Source organism: Chinchilla lanigera, unplaced genomic scaffold (assembly GCF_000276665.1).
Source record: "Chinchilla lanigera isolate Chin_1 unplaced genomic scaffold, ChiLan1.0 scaffold00243, whole genome shotgun sequence".
Taxonomy (NCBI): Eukaryota; Metazoa; Chordata; class Mammalia; order Rodentia; family Chinchillidae; genus Chinchilla; species Chinchilla lanigera.
The window spans coordinates 3,219-22,697 of record NW_004955644.1 but is presented as its reverse complement, the minus strand read 5'-3'; the positions used below and the strand labels follow the sequence as shown (position 1 = coordinate 22,697).

At 39.5% G+C, this 19,479-nt stretch overlaps 1 protein-coding gene across 2 annotated transcripts; it reads right to left on the bottom strand.

Moving 5' to 3' along the window:
• Positions 1-6,677: 6,677 nt before the first annotated feature.
• On the bottom strand, positions 6,678-13,856 carry LOC102008589 (protein FAM170A-like). 2 transcript variants are annotated; one of them, XM_005415048.1, is made up of 4 exons: positions 13,616-13,856; positions 11,865-11,996; positions 8,548-8,691; positions 6,678-7,382 (listed from the first exon to the last, which is right to left on the bottom strand). In XM_005415048.1, the coding sequence occupies exons 1-4, from the start codon at positions 13,692-13,694 to the stop codon at positions 6,679-6,681; spliced, it is 1,059 nt and encodes a 352-aa protein (XP_005415105.1). In that variant the 5' UTR covers positions 13,695-13,856; the 3' UTR covers position 6,678. The 2 variants fall into 2 exon arrangements, with proteins under 2 accessions (XP_005415105.1, XP_005415106.1); XM_005415049.1 differs by lacking the exon at positions 8,548-8,691.
• Between the last annotated feature and the right edge of the window lie 5,623 nt (positions 13,857-19,479).

Below are 19,479 nucleotides of genomic sequence, written 5' to 3'. Positions count from 1 at the left end.
AAGGGAAGGAGTGGCTCCACATGTTGACATGATTTTGGGAGGGAGCTACAGTGGTCGGGCATGTGAAGCTGGGAGAATGAGCTGTCCAAGAGGTGTGATAGGGAGGTCTTCAAAGAGACAAAGAAAGAAAGAGGAAGGTCTAAGTCAGGAAGAGGAGAGCGAGGAGGAGGAAGGAAAAAAGATGGATGTGGTCTGGGTCAAAGAGAGCAAAAGTGCCCTGAAGGAATTCAGAGTTGACCCAGTCGAGAAAGTTGCCTGGGGATTGCCAAGGGCAGACGAGGTGTCCGTTGCACTGGTCATCAATCATGCAGCAGAAGGAGAGAAAGAAGCAGGCAACAAAGTAGGCAGCAGATTCGGAGGGGCCAAAGATATCAGGGTAAAGGGGAAGGGAGGAATATTCATGACCAAGAGAAAAAGAGGCAGAGAGAGAGTACTGGGAAGGGTGTTGGAAGGTGAGGAAAAGTTGGTTGAGAAAAGGGGTGTGTTCATCAAAGAGGTCTGGGGGACAGTCAGGACAAGAATAGTAAGGAGGGGGAAACAGGAGGGGCAAGGACAGGGAGGGGAGGACATGAAGAGGAAACTTATACCTGGTTAGAAGTGTCTGTGAATGAGAAGGTCAGCAATGTGGCAGGTCCAGGGCTCATGGTCCACTTCAGAGGTGGTCAGTTGTGGACCCTGGGAGGGGTCTCAGGTCAGGAGGGACCAGCTGGAGCCTTAGCATCCCTCCCAAGTTTTCAGCACCAAATGATATGATTAGGCTGAGACGCACACAGAACCAGACCAGGCCTTCTGACACGAGAGGAGTCTTTACTGGGGAGGAGAGCAACATGGCAGGCTGACCAGTGGACTATGACAGCCCTGAGCTGATCAAAGCATGGGGTTTTAAAGCTATCTTTCAGGTAGGGTGTCCATGGGCCAGAACATTTTCTGGGAGGGGGTGTCCACAGGTCAGAGCAGCCTGAGCAGGGTGGGTTGTCTTTAAGAGTTGAACGTCTGGTTCTGCCAAGGCAGATGAGGGTGGGGCTGGCTTTTGTCGAGGGGAACTGGAGGGGAACAGGTGAAGAGGAAGGAGTTGTTTTTTTTGTTTGTTTTGTTTTTTTTTTTTTTTTTTTTTGGTTTTTTCTCCGGTACCGGGAACCGAACTCACGACCTTGCGCTTGCCAGGCAGGCGCTTTTGCCGCTGAGCTAAATCCCCAGCCCTGAGGAAGGAGTTTTTATTAACTCCTTAATAAAAAAGCTTAAATCCACCACAGAGGAGGAGGTGGCTTGCCTTGTGACTTATCAAGTAGACTACTAAGTCCAGTCAGAGAGCTCACTTTTTAGTCATATGAAAAGATGCTCTTGGTTTAGGGCTCTGGGAAGCACCTGTTCCTCTTTTAACATGGGGTTGAGAATTTACTTGTGTGTCACTACAAGAGGGATCAGTCTGGCTACTACAAGAGGGATCAGTCTGGTCACTACAAGAGGGATCACCTTGGCTTGGCCTTCAGAGGAGGAAGTCTGATCCCACAGATACAGAGCCTCTCCCTGGAAGAGAGCAAGGACCAACCATTCCTGTTGCCCAGGACAACTCAGGCTCCAGATGTGACTCAGTGAGCTGATGAAATTCTTGAGTGCACAGGACAACAAAAGACCCCCGAGGCCCTTTTTCTGGCCATGCTTGTCATAGTCAGTTGTGCAGCAATGCTGTGAAATCTCCCCTTGAGGAAGCCACTTCTTATTGGGCTTTCATACAAGAACCTCTGTTATGAGAACCTATGACTTGATTTGACTCCCCTTTCCCTGTATTCAACAATAAAAGTTCCTGGATGGGAGATGTAGTGTGCAATCCCCAACATCTCTATCTCTTTAAATTTTTCAGGCTATCAGTACACATAGTGCAACACACATAGATGCTTACCTCCAGATCAGTGGTGAATTATGGACCTCACTCAGCTACTCGGACTCATTTGCCCTCAGATGGGGTGGAACAGGAGAGACTCTTCCCCATGAAGTAATAAAAAAACGGTGCTAGATAGGTGAAAGCAAACTGAAACTCATATTTGGTTCATGTTTACATGTTTACATCTATGGAGAAGGACAGAAGAACTAGTCACCGTGCTGCAAGATAATTAAATGCATACATGAAAAGGAGTCCCAAATGCCTTCTGGCAGATTCAAGCTTTACTAATGATAAAATGTTAGAAGATGCAATTCATGGAGAATGTCATTTGTCTTTTGCAAATTTAGCTATTTTAATTTTCTTTCCCCTGTATATGAGGTGATCAAAAAACCATGTATATTTCAAATTTTCAAAACTTCTTACCGAGCAGACTTGCTCTGGAGGAACAGCACCCACCTTCAGGGGATAGAACACACCTCTGCTGGAGGAGTAGCATACCTCTGCTGGAGGAGTAGCACCTGCCCCCATGTAAGCAGTACATGCCTGCACCAAAGGTGCAGTGCCCACCCCCAGGGGAGTGAGCAGAACTTCACAGGAAGACAGGCATTCCAGCTCAGTGTGAAGGAACTGACCCATGCTGGAGGAGCATGCCCATGCCCAGGGCAGTGAGCAGAACCACACTGGCCAAGCAGTACTCCTCCCCCAGGGGAGCAGAGCATGGAGTAGCAGAGGCAAGGAATAACCAGGCCCTCTGGCCCCAGATGAGGCCAACACCAGGAAGATGAAGGAATAACCAGACCACATGCCTGAGGATGTTAAGTCCAGCAGCCCACATGAATCCCTACCCTGGGGCCTATATCAGGAAGAGAAAAGAGGTCTGACCATATTCTCCATCTACCAAAGGGAACAAGGATATGCTCTGTCATGAACAATAACCATTATCTAAGGGGCCTGGGTGGAGAGGCCCTCTGGCACAGGGAAGGCACCTCCAAAACCCAGAGATCCTAAAGCTAGGCACTGAAAATTGTGACTGGCTGTATTCCAAGATTGCAAATCTTGGAAAGAAATCACTCATAAATAACATAAGAACTTTTTTCTCTGACTCAACCTTTTTTTGGTTTTTCTATTTTATATTATTGGATTGTTTATTTAATCTTTCCTTCATTGTTTTTTTGGGAGCTTTAGAGTTATTCTCCCTACTTTTTCTCTTCTTTTTTTCTCGTTTTTACTTTTTCCCTTCAACTTCATTTTTTGCTTCTTTCTTATTTTTTTATCTCTTGCATTTGTTTTCTTTACTTTTTTCGTTGTTTTTCTTCTCCATTCTTTTCAGAAACTATTAATTTCTATTACTATTAATTTTTTTACTCCTTAATAGAGCCACCTACCTTACTTTTCTCTCCTCTTTTCATAACCCATTGATTAATCTTTCATATTTTGCTTTTTTTATTCTCTGGTTCTCCACCTTTACTAGTATAACTGCTAAACTTTATAAATCTCTAGACACCTAATTTTATGCTGTTGCTATTGAATACTGCACTATTGTTGGTAGAGGTAAAGTTGTTCCATTTAGTAGATATCTACTCTAGGTCAATGGATGGCTAATATTTGGTTTGTCTTAGTGTTCATACCATAATTATAGATCTCCTTTCTATTGATGGGGTTGGTACTTTATAGAACCTTGGAGGTTGTCAATATTCTTTGTATTTGACACTATAATTGATACTGATTTTACTACTGTAGCCATCATGGCATAACTGTTGCTATTAATTCATTTTTTGGAAATACCAATACCTTGATTGCCTTGGGGTCATTAACAATACTGTGGCCCATCCTGGGACAGAGGCAAAAGTCAGTAGTTAGCAATGCCCAGAGGACACTACTAATGTGTAGATATTCACTAAAGAGCTCTCCATACCAGAAGCAGAGTTTTCCACTAAAATCAACCTATAAGCTTCATCAAAGAAAAACAAACAAAAAATAGAAACGTGAGGACATAAACCAACAAAATTCTTCCAGAAACTACCAATTGCCCCAAAGCAGATCCATGAGGTATCTCCAGGGAGGAAGCCAAAAGCCACACATCCGAATAATTTGAATTGATATTAGAAGAGATAACAAAACACATCAGTAAGGCACATGGCAAGCTCGCAGATGATATAAGTAATCATGTAATGGGCCAGTTAAACAAAATCATCTGTGAGTCAAAGGAATACTCTAAAAGAAGAACTAAACAAAATGTCATAGAAAAGAGCTCCACAAAAGGGCTCCAATGAGAAATTCAGGGATTAAATTTTCTATTGGAAATATGAGCAGTAGAAATGACCAATATGAGGACAGAGTGTCAGAACTAGAAGACAACAGGGCTGTAATCGGTAACCAGTTCATGAGTAATACCTTAAAAACAACAAAAAAAATTGAAAAATGGATCCAGTACTGAATAGGAGATGCAAAGCTACCTAAGGTTAATTGGAATTAGTTGAAAATCAGGAGATAGCACAAATGGCCCAAAAATCCTATTTACTGAAATAGTAGCAGAAAACTTTCCAAGTAGGGGAAAAGGATTTAACATACAGTAAGCAAGGCATATAGAACCCCAAATAGCCACAATCAGAAAAAGTACCTCTCTGCAACACATCACAGTCAAAATCCCAGAAGTCCAACCCAAGAACAGAATCCTAATAGCAGTTAAAGAAAAGCAACAAATCACTTATAAAGAAAACCCATTAGATTTACAGTAGATGCCTCAACACAAAACTCTTGGGCCAGGAGGACTTAGAGTTAAATGCTTCCAGCCCTAAATGAAAATAAGTTCCAACCCACACTGAAATACACTGCAAAAGTATCTTTCAAAATTGATGGAGACATAAGATACTTTCATTATAAAGAGTACATAAAGAATAACTAACAACAAATTCTGGTGTGGCTGTGGGGAAAAAGGAACAATTCTCTCCTGCTGGTGGGAGTGTAGGCTGGTGCAACCACTGTGGAAATCAGTGTGGAGATTCCTTGAAAAATTAGGATTAGCGATCCCATTTGACCCAGTTACTCTCCTTCTGGGTATCTTTCCAGAAGATTTAAAAGCATCATATTGCAGAGATATATGTGCACCCATGTTTATAGTGGCACAATTTGTAATAGCTAAATCTTAGAAGCAACCCAAATGCCCATCAACTGATGAATGGATAAAAAAGATTTTTCAAATAGAGAGAGTATTAGTCAGCCATAAAGAAAGACAACATTGTGACATTTAGAGCTAAATGGATGACCCTTGAGACCATAACCATAAGTAAAATAAATTGAACACTGTTATGGTTGAAACATTGTGTCAACTTGGGGAGTCTAGAGGTTTGGCTAAGTGACTCAGCAGGAAGCCAGGATACTTACTTTGTATACATCCTGAGCCTGTGGAAGAGGAGGGCATGGAGATTGTGTGAGAGCTACACGCCCCTTAGGTGGGGGTAGCCTGTTTACGATGTAAGGCAAGAAAGAAGCTGCTTGCCGCCATTCCTCCAGTTTTGCTCTGGCTGTTTGCTGTTCAGCTGCCATTCCCCCCTTTGCTCTTGTTGCTTTGCTACCTTTTGCCTCAGAGCCAGCCAAGTATGGACTGAAAGCTCCACAAACTGTAAGCTAAATAAACCTTTCCTTCCTTCATTTTGGGCGTTGGGTATTTTGTCTCAGCAACGAGAGAAAAGTAACCAAGACAAACACGTATGTGTGAATATCACTGTAGCCATCATGGCATAAATGTTGCTATTAATTGATTTTTTAGAAATACCAATACCTGGATTGCCTTGGGGATAATTAACAATACTACAGCTCATCCTGGGACAGAGGCAAAAGTCAGTAGTTAGTAATTATCTCTCTGGTGTTAGAAACTAAAATTGTATATAAGAACCAAAATATACAAAAGATATTGTGAAATAGGAAGACACTGTTAAAAAAAGAAATGGGAACTAGAGAAAGGAGCGAGGGCAAGGAAGGAAGGGAAAGAAAAAATCAAGACTAAAATAAAACAGTTTTGTGAACAAAGAGCAGAAAGGGATTTGAAAGGAGGGAATGGGAATGGGGGAGGAGAGGAATCAAGACATATAATGTACAAATACAAACTCCACACAATGAATGTGATCATTATGCATATCTAAATTCTTCCTAAACTTAAAATTAAAAATAAATAAATTAATAATTTAGCATGAAAAGAAAAAAGAGAGAAAATGTGGTTCTAAAGCACAGTGGAGTACTACTCTGTCATAAACATAAGCTTGAGTCATTTGTATGAAAATGGATATACCTTGGGGCCATAATGTTAAGTGAAATAAAGAGGGCACATGAGCTTAAATATCACATGGCTTCTTTTGTATGAGAAATCCAAAGTGTAAATAAAGAGCAAAATAAAAGTAGATGATAGGATGTAGGGAGGTAGATCTTTCTAAAAAGTGAAAGCCATCAAAAGATGGAGAGAGCAGGGAGGGAAGGGTGAGAAAGGGGAGCAAAAAAGGAGTCAGGATGTGTTATGTACATGTGCCGCTTCTGAACAAGGAATGTAACTTTTATGTACTACCTCCATGAACTAATAAAAATAAATAGTAAGATAAAAAATTAACTTTGAGTCCCATTTTGGCAGCCACAGAATGAAGCAAGTAGGAGAACAGAGAAGGTAATGAAAAAATTAACCAAAGGCTTATGTGGTGAAGGTGCTGATTCTTCCTGCTATACTGTGGATGAACAGGTTTTCTGGTACCTTCAATTATTACTGCCTCTCATTTATTATTTACAGAAACAGAAGAAGGATTTAATTTCTATTTATTATAATAATAAAACAAAAAGCTATAGAAAGCCAACAATAACAAGACCTTCAAAAGTATCTCCATATCATCTCCATATGCTTCTGGGATATTTGTGTTCTCCTTCCTTGAGATCTTGCTTGTCTTCCCTTTGTTCTTCAGTTTGGCAAATGCAAGATTAAGGCATGAAACATCTTCCTCAGCCCCATGCTTCAGGTGTTTCTTAAGCAACCGCAAACTGGGGAAGACCTGGCAGCAGCCCATGCATCTAAATCCACTGTACATGTCCTCCAGCCCTGCAGGTGTTTGGGCGCTGGGACCTGCTTCCTGGGACAGATTCTTAGGTGGCTTCTCAGCCTCTTCCCTTTCCTCTGGCTTTTCACTATCCAAGCTGTCCTTACCTTCAGTTAGGATGCCTGCTAGGCACATGTCAGGGAAGCTGGCTGTTGGAGGGTTCCTCTCAGGACAGATAACTTTTCCTATTCTCATCATCTTTGCAGGAGGCTCCCAATCTTCTTCCATATCCTCCAAAGCAGCCACACTCCTTTTCCCTGAGACAGGCTTGTAGTAAACATTCATTATCCTTTTCTTTTCAGTAGATGCTGTAGATGCTGAGGGGCTACTGGCAGAGGTCAAAGGTAAATGAGAATGTGGCATGAAGCAGGAATTCTCTGTCTTCATCGATTCTTGACTTAGAAGCATCTCAGAAGATCCAAGGCCTGGAACACATTAAGGTAGTGTATTGGTGTCTAGAAAAGAAAGCTTCAAAAATAAGGAGATGAGATGGCCATGAGATTATCCTGGGTGGGGGCATGTGGGTATCTGTGATATTCAGAATTCCATGTGTGGTGAGTATTGTGTTATGTGTGTATGTTGTATGCCTATGTGGGTAATGGGTGTGTGAAGCCTCTTCTAGAAATTGTACTTATGCACCTATATACATATATATACACATGTACACACACATATATACATACACATGTGTGTATATATATGTGTTCTGGTATACAGTTGGTACTGACAAAAACAGACAGGACTGAGTGTGTGTGTGTGTGTGTGTGTGTGTGTGTGTGTGTGTGTGATAGTTTGTGACAGCACATGTAATCCCTTGTGTGAGTAGTGAATGTTGGTAGATGGTGTAACAGCAGCCTTACATGTTAGAGGAAGTGTTTATGTCCTCAGCACATGCAGCTTTCTGAAGGCATGGTGGAAGATGTGGTGTTAGGGTGAGAAAAGTACACATGAAAAGAGCACAAGAGCCTGCCTGGCAAGTGCAAAGTCCTGGGTTTGATTCTTGGTACCAAAAAAAAAAAAAAAAAGGGCACAACAGTTTTCCAATGTTTTGTCTCCTCATAGCTTTATGGAATTAAAACAGGTATCCATCCATATGAGGTGATGTGACATTATTCATTGGATTAGATTGTAAAGTGGTGAATCTGAGAATGATTTGAGGAATGCCAGTGTAAAGCTGTGCCTGTGTAATGCCAATGGGAACTGGAACAATGGGAAGCGAAGTTTGTGAGAAAGAACAGTAAAGAGGAAGAGAAATGGGTCTGTACGTAGTATATAGGAATGCCATGTGAGTGTGAACTGAGTGTGCACTGATCTGAGGGGGAGGCACTGATCCCACCCCCTGTACATCTCCACATGGGCTACTGCCTCTCCCATAGCAGCCTCCGTGTTCACGTGGAAATCTGTGCTGAGAACTGTCCTCTTCTGGAAGACAGATTTCCTATCTGTCCCCGCACCCGCAAGAGGAGTCAGTCTTCCTTCCTCTTGCCTGAGGGCCTTTCTTTCATGTGAAGGAAAGGTGAAGTGAGTGGGCTCGGGAGGCCCCTCAGCTGCACCTCATCCAAGATCAGGTCAACTTTGCATCTGTCTTACCATTCTGGTCCATAGGAATGCGCATGCTTAAAGAGGAAATGCAGGGGAAATGTGCTGAGGCTGAGAAATTCTCTCCTGCATCCAGACTTGAGCTTGGGACCACCTCATGTGCCTCAGGGGCAGCCACAGAAAAGCTCTGCAATTCTAGAGAGTGAGGAAGACAGCAGCAAGAAAAATATTGATACATAGCATAGTCTAAGTTCTGTGTCATTCCAAAACAGATATGTTTCTGGCATGGTTACCACACATGGTAACTCCTTACCCCAAATAAAAGTAAATAGTAGCTATTAAAACTGTGTATGTCATGGGTATCCCTGGGTTTAGGTGTGATGCATATATTTTTGGAGATGTATACAGAATATTGGGAACTCAACTACACTTAAAATGTGGTATACATTCACTAACATTTAGATATTACTACTACTACTATTATTTTTAGCTCCATTTCCTGTTAATACATTGTGCAAATGAAGACTATGGAGTACAAGTTTCATGAAGAATTGTGTATGTAGACTCATTTACTTTGGTGAATATAAGATGCACAGAGGCATTGATGTGAATATGAATAGATAATTACTAGCTGCATACAAAGATAAAAACTATTAGATGGTGTTATGGCTTATGTTTAGATGTCCCTTTAAAGCCTGCTGTGGTCATAGGTAGGGAGTTTTGAAGGTGGCAGGATTAGGATGTGTGAATATGGATTAAGGGTGTGAAGCTGGGATTAAGAAGGTAGATAATGGATGCTCTACCCTGAGTGTGGAGGGTACCAATCAGTAGGTTTACAGCCCTAATGAAATATAAAGGAAGAGAAGGAAGGCAGGTAGCAGCTGCTGCTGTTGCTTGCTGCTTGCTGCTTCACTGTCTTCTGCCTGCTTGCCATGGACTGTTTCTCCTCTGTGATGCCACTCTTCCATGTCACCCTGTCTTGGAGCCAGTGGACTATGAGCAGAAAATTCTACAAATTGTGATCCAATATAAACCTTTTATCTTTTAACTTGGGATGCTAAGTATTTTATCTCAGACAGGGGATCCTTATGGGACTGGGCACGGTGCTGCTAAGCATTCAAATGAAGACTTCGCAGACTGGATCCCTACTCAACTTTCATAAATAAGCTTCCAATTTCCCTTGGATCTTTAACCTGCCTATTCATATCCCTTAGGAGCCTCTTCAAGAGGAGATAGGAAAATGAACAGGGTGAGTTTTGGAAACCAATCATGGGCAATCTTGGAGAGAAGTGGTTATTTAGTCAGTTGTTGAACAAAGAAGCTTTGCTCCAATTCTAAGCAATCATGCTGTCCCAGGTCTGTCCCACCTCACACCTTTGATAATGAGCATGACTGTACAATGGGAACAGAGTAATCAGGAGATTGCTTCTGGAATCCCTAATTCCATTCTGCTCACCTCCTGCTGTTCTCCCTGGCCACTCTGCCCAGCGCCCTTACCCAGGAATACTTATTGTGTGGGGGGGTTCCAGTACCAGGAATCGAACTCACGACCTTGCACTTGCCAGGCAGACGCTGTGCCACTGAGCTAAATCCCAAGCCGCTTACTGTGCCTTGAACAGTGCTGTTTTGCCTGGGCAGGAACTGCTGCACTTAAGCCTTTTGTGTTTCTACAGGGATCCTGCCCTCAACGCACATTATTCCCCTGGAACTTGGTAATGTGGTTCATATTGTTTGCCTTCTTCTACATATTTCATACTTTCATTATCTGCACCTTACTTCCTAGAGATTCACAACCTCAAATGGAGGATTTGGTAAACTTTTATGTTTGAAGAAATTAAATGTTCGTGACCTTTTATGTCCCTGTTTCTGTTCACAATATGGACCAAGCTCACTTCCCATTAGGTAACTGTGTAAGGTTATCACGATCTCTCATGAACATGGCAGGTTTGGATCTTATGCACACATTGCTACAAGTGGTGTGTGTTGACTGCAGCATGTGTCCTGCATGTGACATCCTTGCCTATTGCTTAAAGTTAGGGTTTAAGGTGGCATGGGTCTGATGCCTAGAAATGTGAATACGGGAGAAGTTTTGTTGAATGGGAATGACACTGTGGCTTGTGTCTCCGTGTTAGTTTGATGCATATCTATGTGCAGACTGAATATGATTAAGGGTGCATGTGTGTTTGCATGACCTCTGTTGTTTAGCTATGTGATGTAGTTAGTGGAAATATTCACATGGCAATTAGATCAAGTAGTTTATTTGTGAAGTTTAAGGAAATAAAGATCATGAGGATACAACAATCAGTGTGTAAGAAAAAACATAAGTTTTAAGAATAAAAGACAAAAAAAATAAATAAAAGACTTTGAAAAGTTATACAAAACATCTCAGGTTAGTGTGAGGATTATTGTATGAATAAGTTTGCGTGAGAAAACAAAAGATTAAGTTTTCAATAGGTTAACAGAGAAATGTAGATGTTCTTATAATTTCAGCAAGCTAAAATATAATTTTGTTAATATAACAAAATGGAGTTAGCAAGCAAAATTGCATTAATATAGCAAAACATCATCTCACTTTCCACATAATGAAGGCAGCCCTCATGCCCAGCAAAGTATAAATAATGAATAAATTCTTTTTCTTCATGCAATGGAATATATACAGCAATGACAGTACACACTCTATAATAATCATATGACACACGAATAACATTCATATATATGAGGATGAGTGGAAAGACTCTGACAAAACTATATATTTTGTACTTCTATTTGTACAAACTTAGGAAAAATGCAAGCTATTGAATGTAGTGTCTTCTGAAGTCAGAATAACTGTGAGTGTTTGCACAGTAGGGTAAAAAGTGAGAATACAGAATTCGTGTGCACATGAAAGATTATAAGGTCATGAGAAGAGAGATCACAGTGCAGATGCATCTGTGTAAGAATTCATGTGAAAGTAGTGGCTAGGACAGTATACGGATGTACTGTGTTCTTGGACTGGACATCTCATGTGTTTCAAGTCAGATCTTCTGATGCTCCTATTATTCTGGGCTTCTCATAAGCTCTCAGTGCCTTCCTCTCAGTCTACCATGCTCTTTCCTGGCTCATACTGTTTCTGTGCAACTCTCATCAGCCTCTTTTTGCTCAGGCACTCTCCCACCATTTCCTGAGCTGAACCCAGTGTTACAATGGACCCTGCAGTTCTCTCATGTGTTTTCCCTTTGACATTTGTTGTTTCTGCTGCTGGTTATTTTCAGGTTCTTTCTGACTGAGTAGCCTTGTAGCAACTGATGTTCAGAATCATTCATGTCAATTCTGGGATATGCTTAGACCCTGGCTTCCCTTCTGCACCCTGATCAATAGTGCATCCATACTTGCATTCAGACATTTATCTCCACAGGCAAATTCCTCCAAGGCTGAGGCAGAAGTGTCTGCCACTTGGAGGTCTTGAATTGGGGCCAGTTCCTCTCCTCTACTCTGCAGAAATTCTTGGAAATCCATCTTTCCTAAAAAATGAAACAATAGTCAAAGACATAGTTCCATTTTGGTGTGTATGTGTATTTACCCAATGTTCAGCAAACAATGAGCCTATAATTTGACATGTTCACTGGATGTACATTCCCTCCATCCTCAAGACTAAACAATATGGCACCTATTAGTAAAATTTTAAATGTGGAGTAATATTTATTCTGTCAGTATTTGTCATTACATCTACACAATGTTTCACTGGTGCAAAGACTGGTTGCTTCCACCTTTCAACTTGCACCGACCACAGTAGTTCTAATCTTGTGATACATTTCCTACAAAGGAAAATGAGAAGTGACACATGCCACTTTTATGGCCATAGACACCTCTGTATTTCTCCATGCACTTTATTTGTCCAGTTGACTGGGATATTAATAACTCTGAATCTCTGGGAAAGCCACATGTTAATGATGACAACAGTTTCTTCACTCCAGTGCATGAATTACTTTATAGAGGGCAGTTGTCCTGTTGACCTGCCCACCCACTGTGTGCATACACATGCAAACAATAGATTCTATGTGCAGTAGTTACTAGAGCTAGGTCTCTTCTGATGAAGTCAGGCTGTAAGCTGTTTTGAGAAGGCAAAAAATAAGGCTTCATACATTGTTAGTGGGTAATTTTTTAGATGATAGTGTTTGTTGCACCCTGGTCTATTTTTGTAGTTTGCTTGTGTGTTTTGTGTGCCTGTGAAAAAGTGTGAGCACGTACTTTGCATATTTCATAGTTTACAACTGATGTATTTGAAAATGTGCTGATCTAACAAAGGTGAGATAAAGACAAGCTCACTCTCCAGGTCTCTCTCTACAAAGCACCTTTAGAAGATACACAAACCTGAAAATCTATTGAAAGTATCAGACTATTCTGAGACATGTGAACCTTTCTTCAGAGTATTGGGTTTGGCTTCAATCTGCCCGTCTCAGCGATGAACAAGGCTTTTTGCCTCATAGGAGCTGTTTGTTTACTGTTAATCTCCAAGGTAACACAACTAGTAGTTTACAATTTTTCCATAAAGAGCCAGATCTTATCTCTTTAATACATAATTCTTGGTTAAATAGTATGTGTGTGAGCAAGTGTGTGTGTGTGTGTGTGTGTATTTTTCTTACATTTCACAAAAAGTCCTAGAGAAACTAGATTTTTAAACTCCTGAGTAAATAAGTATTTATAACTTTATAGTCATTCCTGCACAAATATGTTTAAACTTTTAAAGAATGTTTCCTTCATATCTACGAACCAATTTCTTCATTAAGAGAGAAAAAGTACTGTGAAAACTTAAAATGTCCTTTACTTCCTCAACACCCTTAGGAAGAAGTCAAATGACAGAAAACACATTTTTAGAAGAAAACGTTAGTCTGGACTATGTGTGTGACACAGAGACCCACTCCTAAAGAACAGTGACAAGACCTGGGTCATCTGAGTTGTCCCTTACTCCCAGAATACATGAAGCTTTGGGAGGACACACGTATCTCTCTCCTTCTCTCTCTCAGTCACTTCTCCATCTTTCTCTCCACTACCCCTGTACCACAAGCTAGAAACTCACTCTTTGCCATTTTCAGAATGCAAATCCTGGTTCCCTATTCCCCAAGCATAGGCTAACTCATACCTTTTCTGCATTTTGACTTTTCCCCAGGCCTTTGTAAGAGTTTCTTCTCCAGGTGTTTCCTCTTCTCTTTATGTTTCATTGTTCAACTTGTTGAAGAATTACTAATGTCAAGTAAGATTATATCTGAGACTTCTCTCAGAGAATGGTTAATGATGTTAAGGAAAGAAATGAATATACTCAAAAAAAACAAACAACATAAGACAATATCTGTTCACCAGATCACTGTCCTTGCGATGCTCAGTGTTGCACCACAATTGGTGGATACCAATTATCTTAAAGTTCTCAGCAATGTTCTGTGACCTACTGATGACATCAGAGAGTTCCAAGGCCCATCCAGTATTCATTGCAGGATTGTGAAATCTTTTCCCTAGTTGATTTGTCACTAACTTGAACTTTCATATCTTGTACTTCATCCCGAAGTGTAGACAGATGATATTGATGAAACAAAGGAAATTCTTTCACATGTGTAGGTGTGCTGCATTTTCTGAATCTCTGCAAGCCTGAGGATATGATACTTCCAGAGAGAATTAGGCTTGGAACTATCCTTGTCTCAGGAAAATTAGTAAATGTTACATTGTAGTATTACTATTTTAATTATCTGAAATGTATATCAGATGCATATTACAATAGTAGTATATATTTGAGATTCACTCAGAGTTGGTGTCAGTAGTATTTGGGGGGTGGGGGTATCAGGAATAGAACTCAGGACCTTGTGCTTGCCAGGCAGGCACTTGTGCTCCTGAGTTATATCCCCAGCTAGTGTTGTGGATTTGAGAGTACTTCATAAAGCCAAGCACTTACTGAAATTCTCATGCTACTGGAAATGTTCTCACGTGTCTTCTCAAGCCAGCCTGTCTCCTTTGCCACTTTTCTTTATCACTTCCCTGTCAGTTGGGAATCAGTTTTGACCACACAAAACCTGGCCCTCATCAGGAATTCTGTTCTTGGCCAACAGTCTCTTTCTCCATGATTATGTGCCAGCCCCAGTCTGTATTTTGGAACTTCTATGTCCTGTATAACACTCAGTTTAAACTCTGAGACTGCTTATTTTACATCTCATTGTATGTAGAACTTACTATATCTTTTAAGATCAAGCTATTTTCCCTCTGGTAGTTACCATGAGACCCGGCAATGGTTTATCTTCCTTCAGCCTCCTTTTACTCCATCAGCCTTCTCTGTGGTTCTCTTGGGCAGAATGGTCTAGCTTTCAGAAGCTGCCTGCCATCCTTATCTCTTCTTCACTTTCTTCAAGAAGTATCACTGTAGCTCTCCCTGAACTGTAACATCTGTGGGTCACCCAGACATCCAGGATAATCTTCCCCCTTCAATCAGTTTTCACTTAAGGCTGTCTGCAATGTTCCTTCAACTGTACAAAGTAACATACCATAGAGTCCAGAGACTAGGAAATTGACATTTTGTGGAGCAATAGGGGTGAAAATGCATTTTTTGGCATAGCCTACCAAGATAAGGTGAGAATCAGAGCTTACTTGCATAGTAAAATTCAGTAGTGTAAGAATAAAAATCCAAAACAAGGCAAAAAAGTAGGAAAAGTGGCATAACCACTATTAAACATATTAATGTAAAAAACCAAAAAAAATTTTACTTTGAAATTAAGCATTAACCACAGAGATAGAGACATTACATAAGAGTGTTTAATGCTATAAAGCTTTGGCAACAGCTGGGTGTGGTGGTGGGTACTTGTAACCCTGGCACTGACGAGAGTAAAGCAGGAGGATCATTGAGAGTATGAGGTCAGCCTGGGCTACATAGTCAGTTCATGGTCAGCCTGAACTACCCTGCCTCAAAAACCCAGTCTCAAAAAAGCAAGAAGATAAAAATAAACAAGTAAATAAACTTTGAGGGAAGACAAGTCAATGTAAAGAAATAAGTGTGAAAAATTCAGAGCTGTGAAAACTAACGTGCTAAGATACAGGCAGTAAATTTGTTGTGAGTGGCTTTCATCAGTTTGAGGTAAGGTCTTTGTGTGCATATTTTCATCAGAGATTTAACATGAAGGGATGCTTGAATTTTGTCAGAGGTCTCTGCACCCATTAAGATGATTATGTAATTTTTTGCCCTTCTGTTTATGTGGTATTATCCATTTATTCATTTATATATGTTGAACCAGTCTTGCATGCCTTAGAGGAACCACACTTGGTCATGATGTATAAACTTTTAAGGATTTGTTCTATTTACCTATAAGTATTTTTGTGAAAATTTTTACTATATTTATTAATGATACTGGCCTATAATTTTCATTTTTTAAAATCCTTTTCCTGTTTTGGTATCATAATAATGCTAGATTCAAGAAATGACACTGGAAGTTTCTTTTCCTTTGAATTTCATGGAAGAGTTTGGATCTTGGCAGTTAGTTTCTTCTCTAAAGTCATGATAAAATGTAGGCATTAGTAAGTCAGCTCCTGGATTTTTGTTAAGTGGGACAGATTTTATCACTGCCTCAATTCCCTTGCCTTTTATTCTCTTTGAAATTTTTATAGCTTCTTGGTTAATTGTTGGTAATTTTTATGTGTGCAATAGTTTATCCATTTCTTCTGTTTTCTCCAATGTATTGGAATATTTATTTTCAAAAAAGGTTCTTATAATTCTGTAATGCTTATGGGAATTTTGTCTGTCTCATTTGTACCTGCATAGGCGTAAGACCTTTCTTTCCACTTTTGGTAAGTTAGGGTAAGTATTTAGTAATCTTGTTTACCATTTCAAAGAACCAACTCTTTGATTCACTGATCTTTTTACTATTTTTTTTTTCTGTTTCTGTCTCACTTTCATTAAGTTCTGCTTTGATATTTGTAATTTGTTTCCTTCTCCAATTTTGGATTTGGATTACCCTTGGTTTTATACGACCTTCAGATGCATCTTTAAGGTATTTATTTTGCTTTTTTTTTTTTTAATGAGGGCATTCACAATGTAAACTTTCCTTTGGAACTGTCTTTTTTGTGCATCTTAGGTTTTGGTATATTGTGTTTCCACTGTAATCTGAGTCTAGAAACTTTTAAAGTTTGTTCCTTGATTGATTATTCAAAAGTGTATTATTTAGTTTCCAACATACTTGCATTTTATTCCATTATGATTGGATGCAAGAGATTCTTTCCATTCCATTGTATTAATTTAAGGTTAAAGCCTATGGTATGACCTAGTTTGGGAAAAAATCTGTGTGCTACTGAAAAATATGTATAGTCAATTGTTTTTGGATGAAATACTTACTAAATATCAGTTATCTACATATGTTTGGTGGAATGGTTCCACTCTAATATTTCTCTGCTAATTTTTTTGTCTTCTTGACTATGTATTTGTGAAAGTGTGATATTGAAGTTCCACATTATGACTGTAAAGATGTCTGTCTGTCTTTTTATATGCATTAGTTTTTGCTTTATGAAATTCAGTGCACTAAGATTGGGTACATAAAAATTTACAGTTGTTATATCTTCAAATTTTTCCCTTTATAGTTACCTTCTTTGTTTCTTCTGACTAGATTTGGCTTGAAGTTCACTTTGCTAGTAAATAGTATAAATAATCCTGCTTGCTTTCAGGCTCTGGCTGCATGAGGTATAATTTTCCAGCCTTTAAATTGAAGCCTGTGTTTTTCTCTGTGGATGAAATGTATCTTACAGTTTTCGTATGGCTAAGCTTTGCTTTTTGATTCAGTTCTGCGGTGTGTGTCTTTTCATTGGAGAGTTTAGACCACTGACAATGGGTATTGTTATTTAAAGATGTTTCCTGAATCCTGTCACTACATCATTTTTCTTTTTTCTTTTTTTTTGGGGGGGAGGGTACTGGGAATCAAACTCAGGACCTTGCACTTGCCAGGCAGGCGCTTGTGCCTCTGAGCCATATTCCCAGCTCCATTACATTATTTTTCTAGTGCTGACTTTTGAATTTTTTTGTTTTGGATAACAACTCTCCCAGTTAGATGTATTCTTTCCTTGGGCTCTTTTATGATGTTGACTTACCTCTGTCTAGGATTTTTTTAAGTATTTCCTTAGTTCTTGTTTTGTGGTTATGAGTTTCTTTAGATCATCTTTAATGTGGAGGGTCTTCATTTCTCCATCACTTTTGAGAGATAATTTTGCAGGATGTAGTAATCTGGGGTGGCAGTTGTTTTCTTATACTTAAAGAACTTTTCTCCAAGCTCTCCTGAACTTTAATGCTTGTGTTGAGAACTGTTGTTATTATTAATGGTTTGGCTTTATGAGTTAGTCTTTTTCTGTAATAGTTTTAGGGTTCTGTGATCTGAATTTCTTGGGTTTTGACTATAATGTCTTGTGCAGCAGTTCTTCTGTGATTGTATCTATTAAGACTGCTAAATATTTCAGATAATCTCATTCACTACGTTTGGAAAATTTGCTTTAGTAATTTCAGTGAATAAATATTGTTATTCAATTAGTTTCATTTTCTGCTCCTCTCATTTTTCTTGGGGTCTCACTTTGTACCAGACAGGATCACCCACACAGGATCTCACTTTGTACTTTAGGTTGGGCTAGATACATTACATGGCCCAATCAGGCCTCAAACTCATGTCCATCCTCCTGATTCAGCCTCCTGAGTTTTGAGACTATAGCCATGTGCTACCAGCCTTAACACATATAATTCTTAAATTTGTTTTTTTGCATTTTTTTTAAAGTTCATGGATCATGCACTCATTGTGTCTTGTTGGCTTTTGAATATCACCTGGTAAATGGTCTATGGAATCAATTTTTTCCCTCAAGTTCTTTTATTCTGTCCTCTGACTGATTATGCCTACTGCAAAAACTTTTAATTCAGTTTTTCCTTTGCAGGATTTCTGCTTGATTCCTTTTGTCTATCTTAAATTTATCACTAAAGTGATCATTGCTGCCCTCTACTGTCTTCCTTGTATCATTCAGCTGTTTATCTTCTGTAAACTCAATGATCATCTTATTATTATTAGAATCATTTAATTTTATGTCTTCTTTGAGGTCAGTTAATAATTGTTTTATTTGTCTGTTCATCTCAATTTGATGTCTATGATTATCTTAGCTATTTTTGAACCCTTTGTCTGGAAATTTACTCACTTCAGAGCTGGTGACCTCAGCGTTTGTGGTGTTATGAGGTTTTGGAGGTATAATTTCCTTGTGTTCTTCTGTTTTTGTATTTACTGTTATAGATAATTTAGGGCTGAAATCTCTGCCACTGTACCAGAGATCACTTAACCAGTGGGTTTCCCCACTGATATTCCCTTGCCTGTGGGTTTGTGTCAGTGTGCAAACACCTATTCTACCTATTCAAATGAGGATTCGGTGCTGAATTCTACAAGAAATTTAGAGCAGATATAATGCCACTAATTCCCAAACTGTTTAATGACATTGAAAGGGAAGCAATATTCCTAAACTCATTCCAAGATTACCCTGATACCAAAACCATAGAAGGAACTAAACAAAAAAAAGAGCTACAGGGTAGTCTCCCAAATGAACATAGACCACAAAATCCTCAATAACATACTGGCAAACAGAATGCAGCAAATCATCAGGAAGATCATATACCATGACCAAGTAGGATTCATCCCAGGGATGCAGGAATGGTTCAACATAGGTAGATCAACAAATGTAATATACCACTATAACAGAGCCAAGGGCAAAACCATATGATCATCTCAATAGACACTGAAATAGCATTTGATAAAATCCAACACCCATTCATGACAAAAACCTTACAGAAAATTGGAATAAATTGTCTTTACCTCAAGCTGATAAAAACCAAATATGACAGACCAAGAACCAACATCATACTAAATGGCCAACAACTGAAAGCTTTCACTCTAAAATCAGGAACAAGACAAGGATGTTGGGGGCTGGGGATTTAGCTCAGCGGCAAAAGCGCCTGCCTGGCAA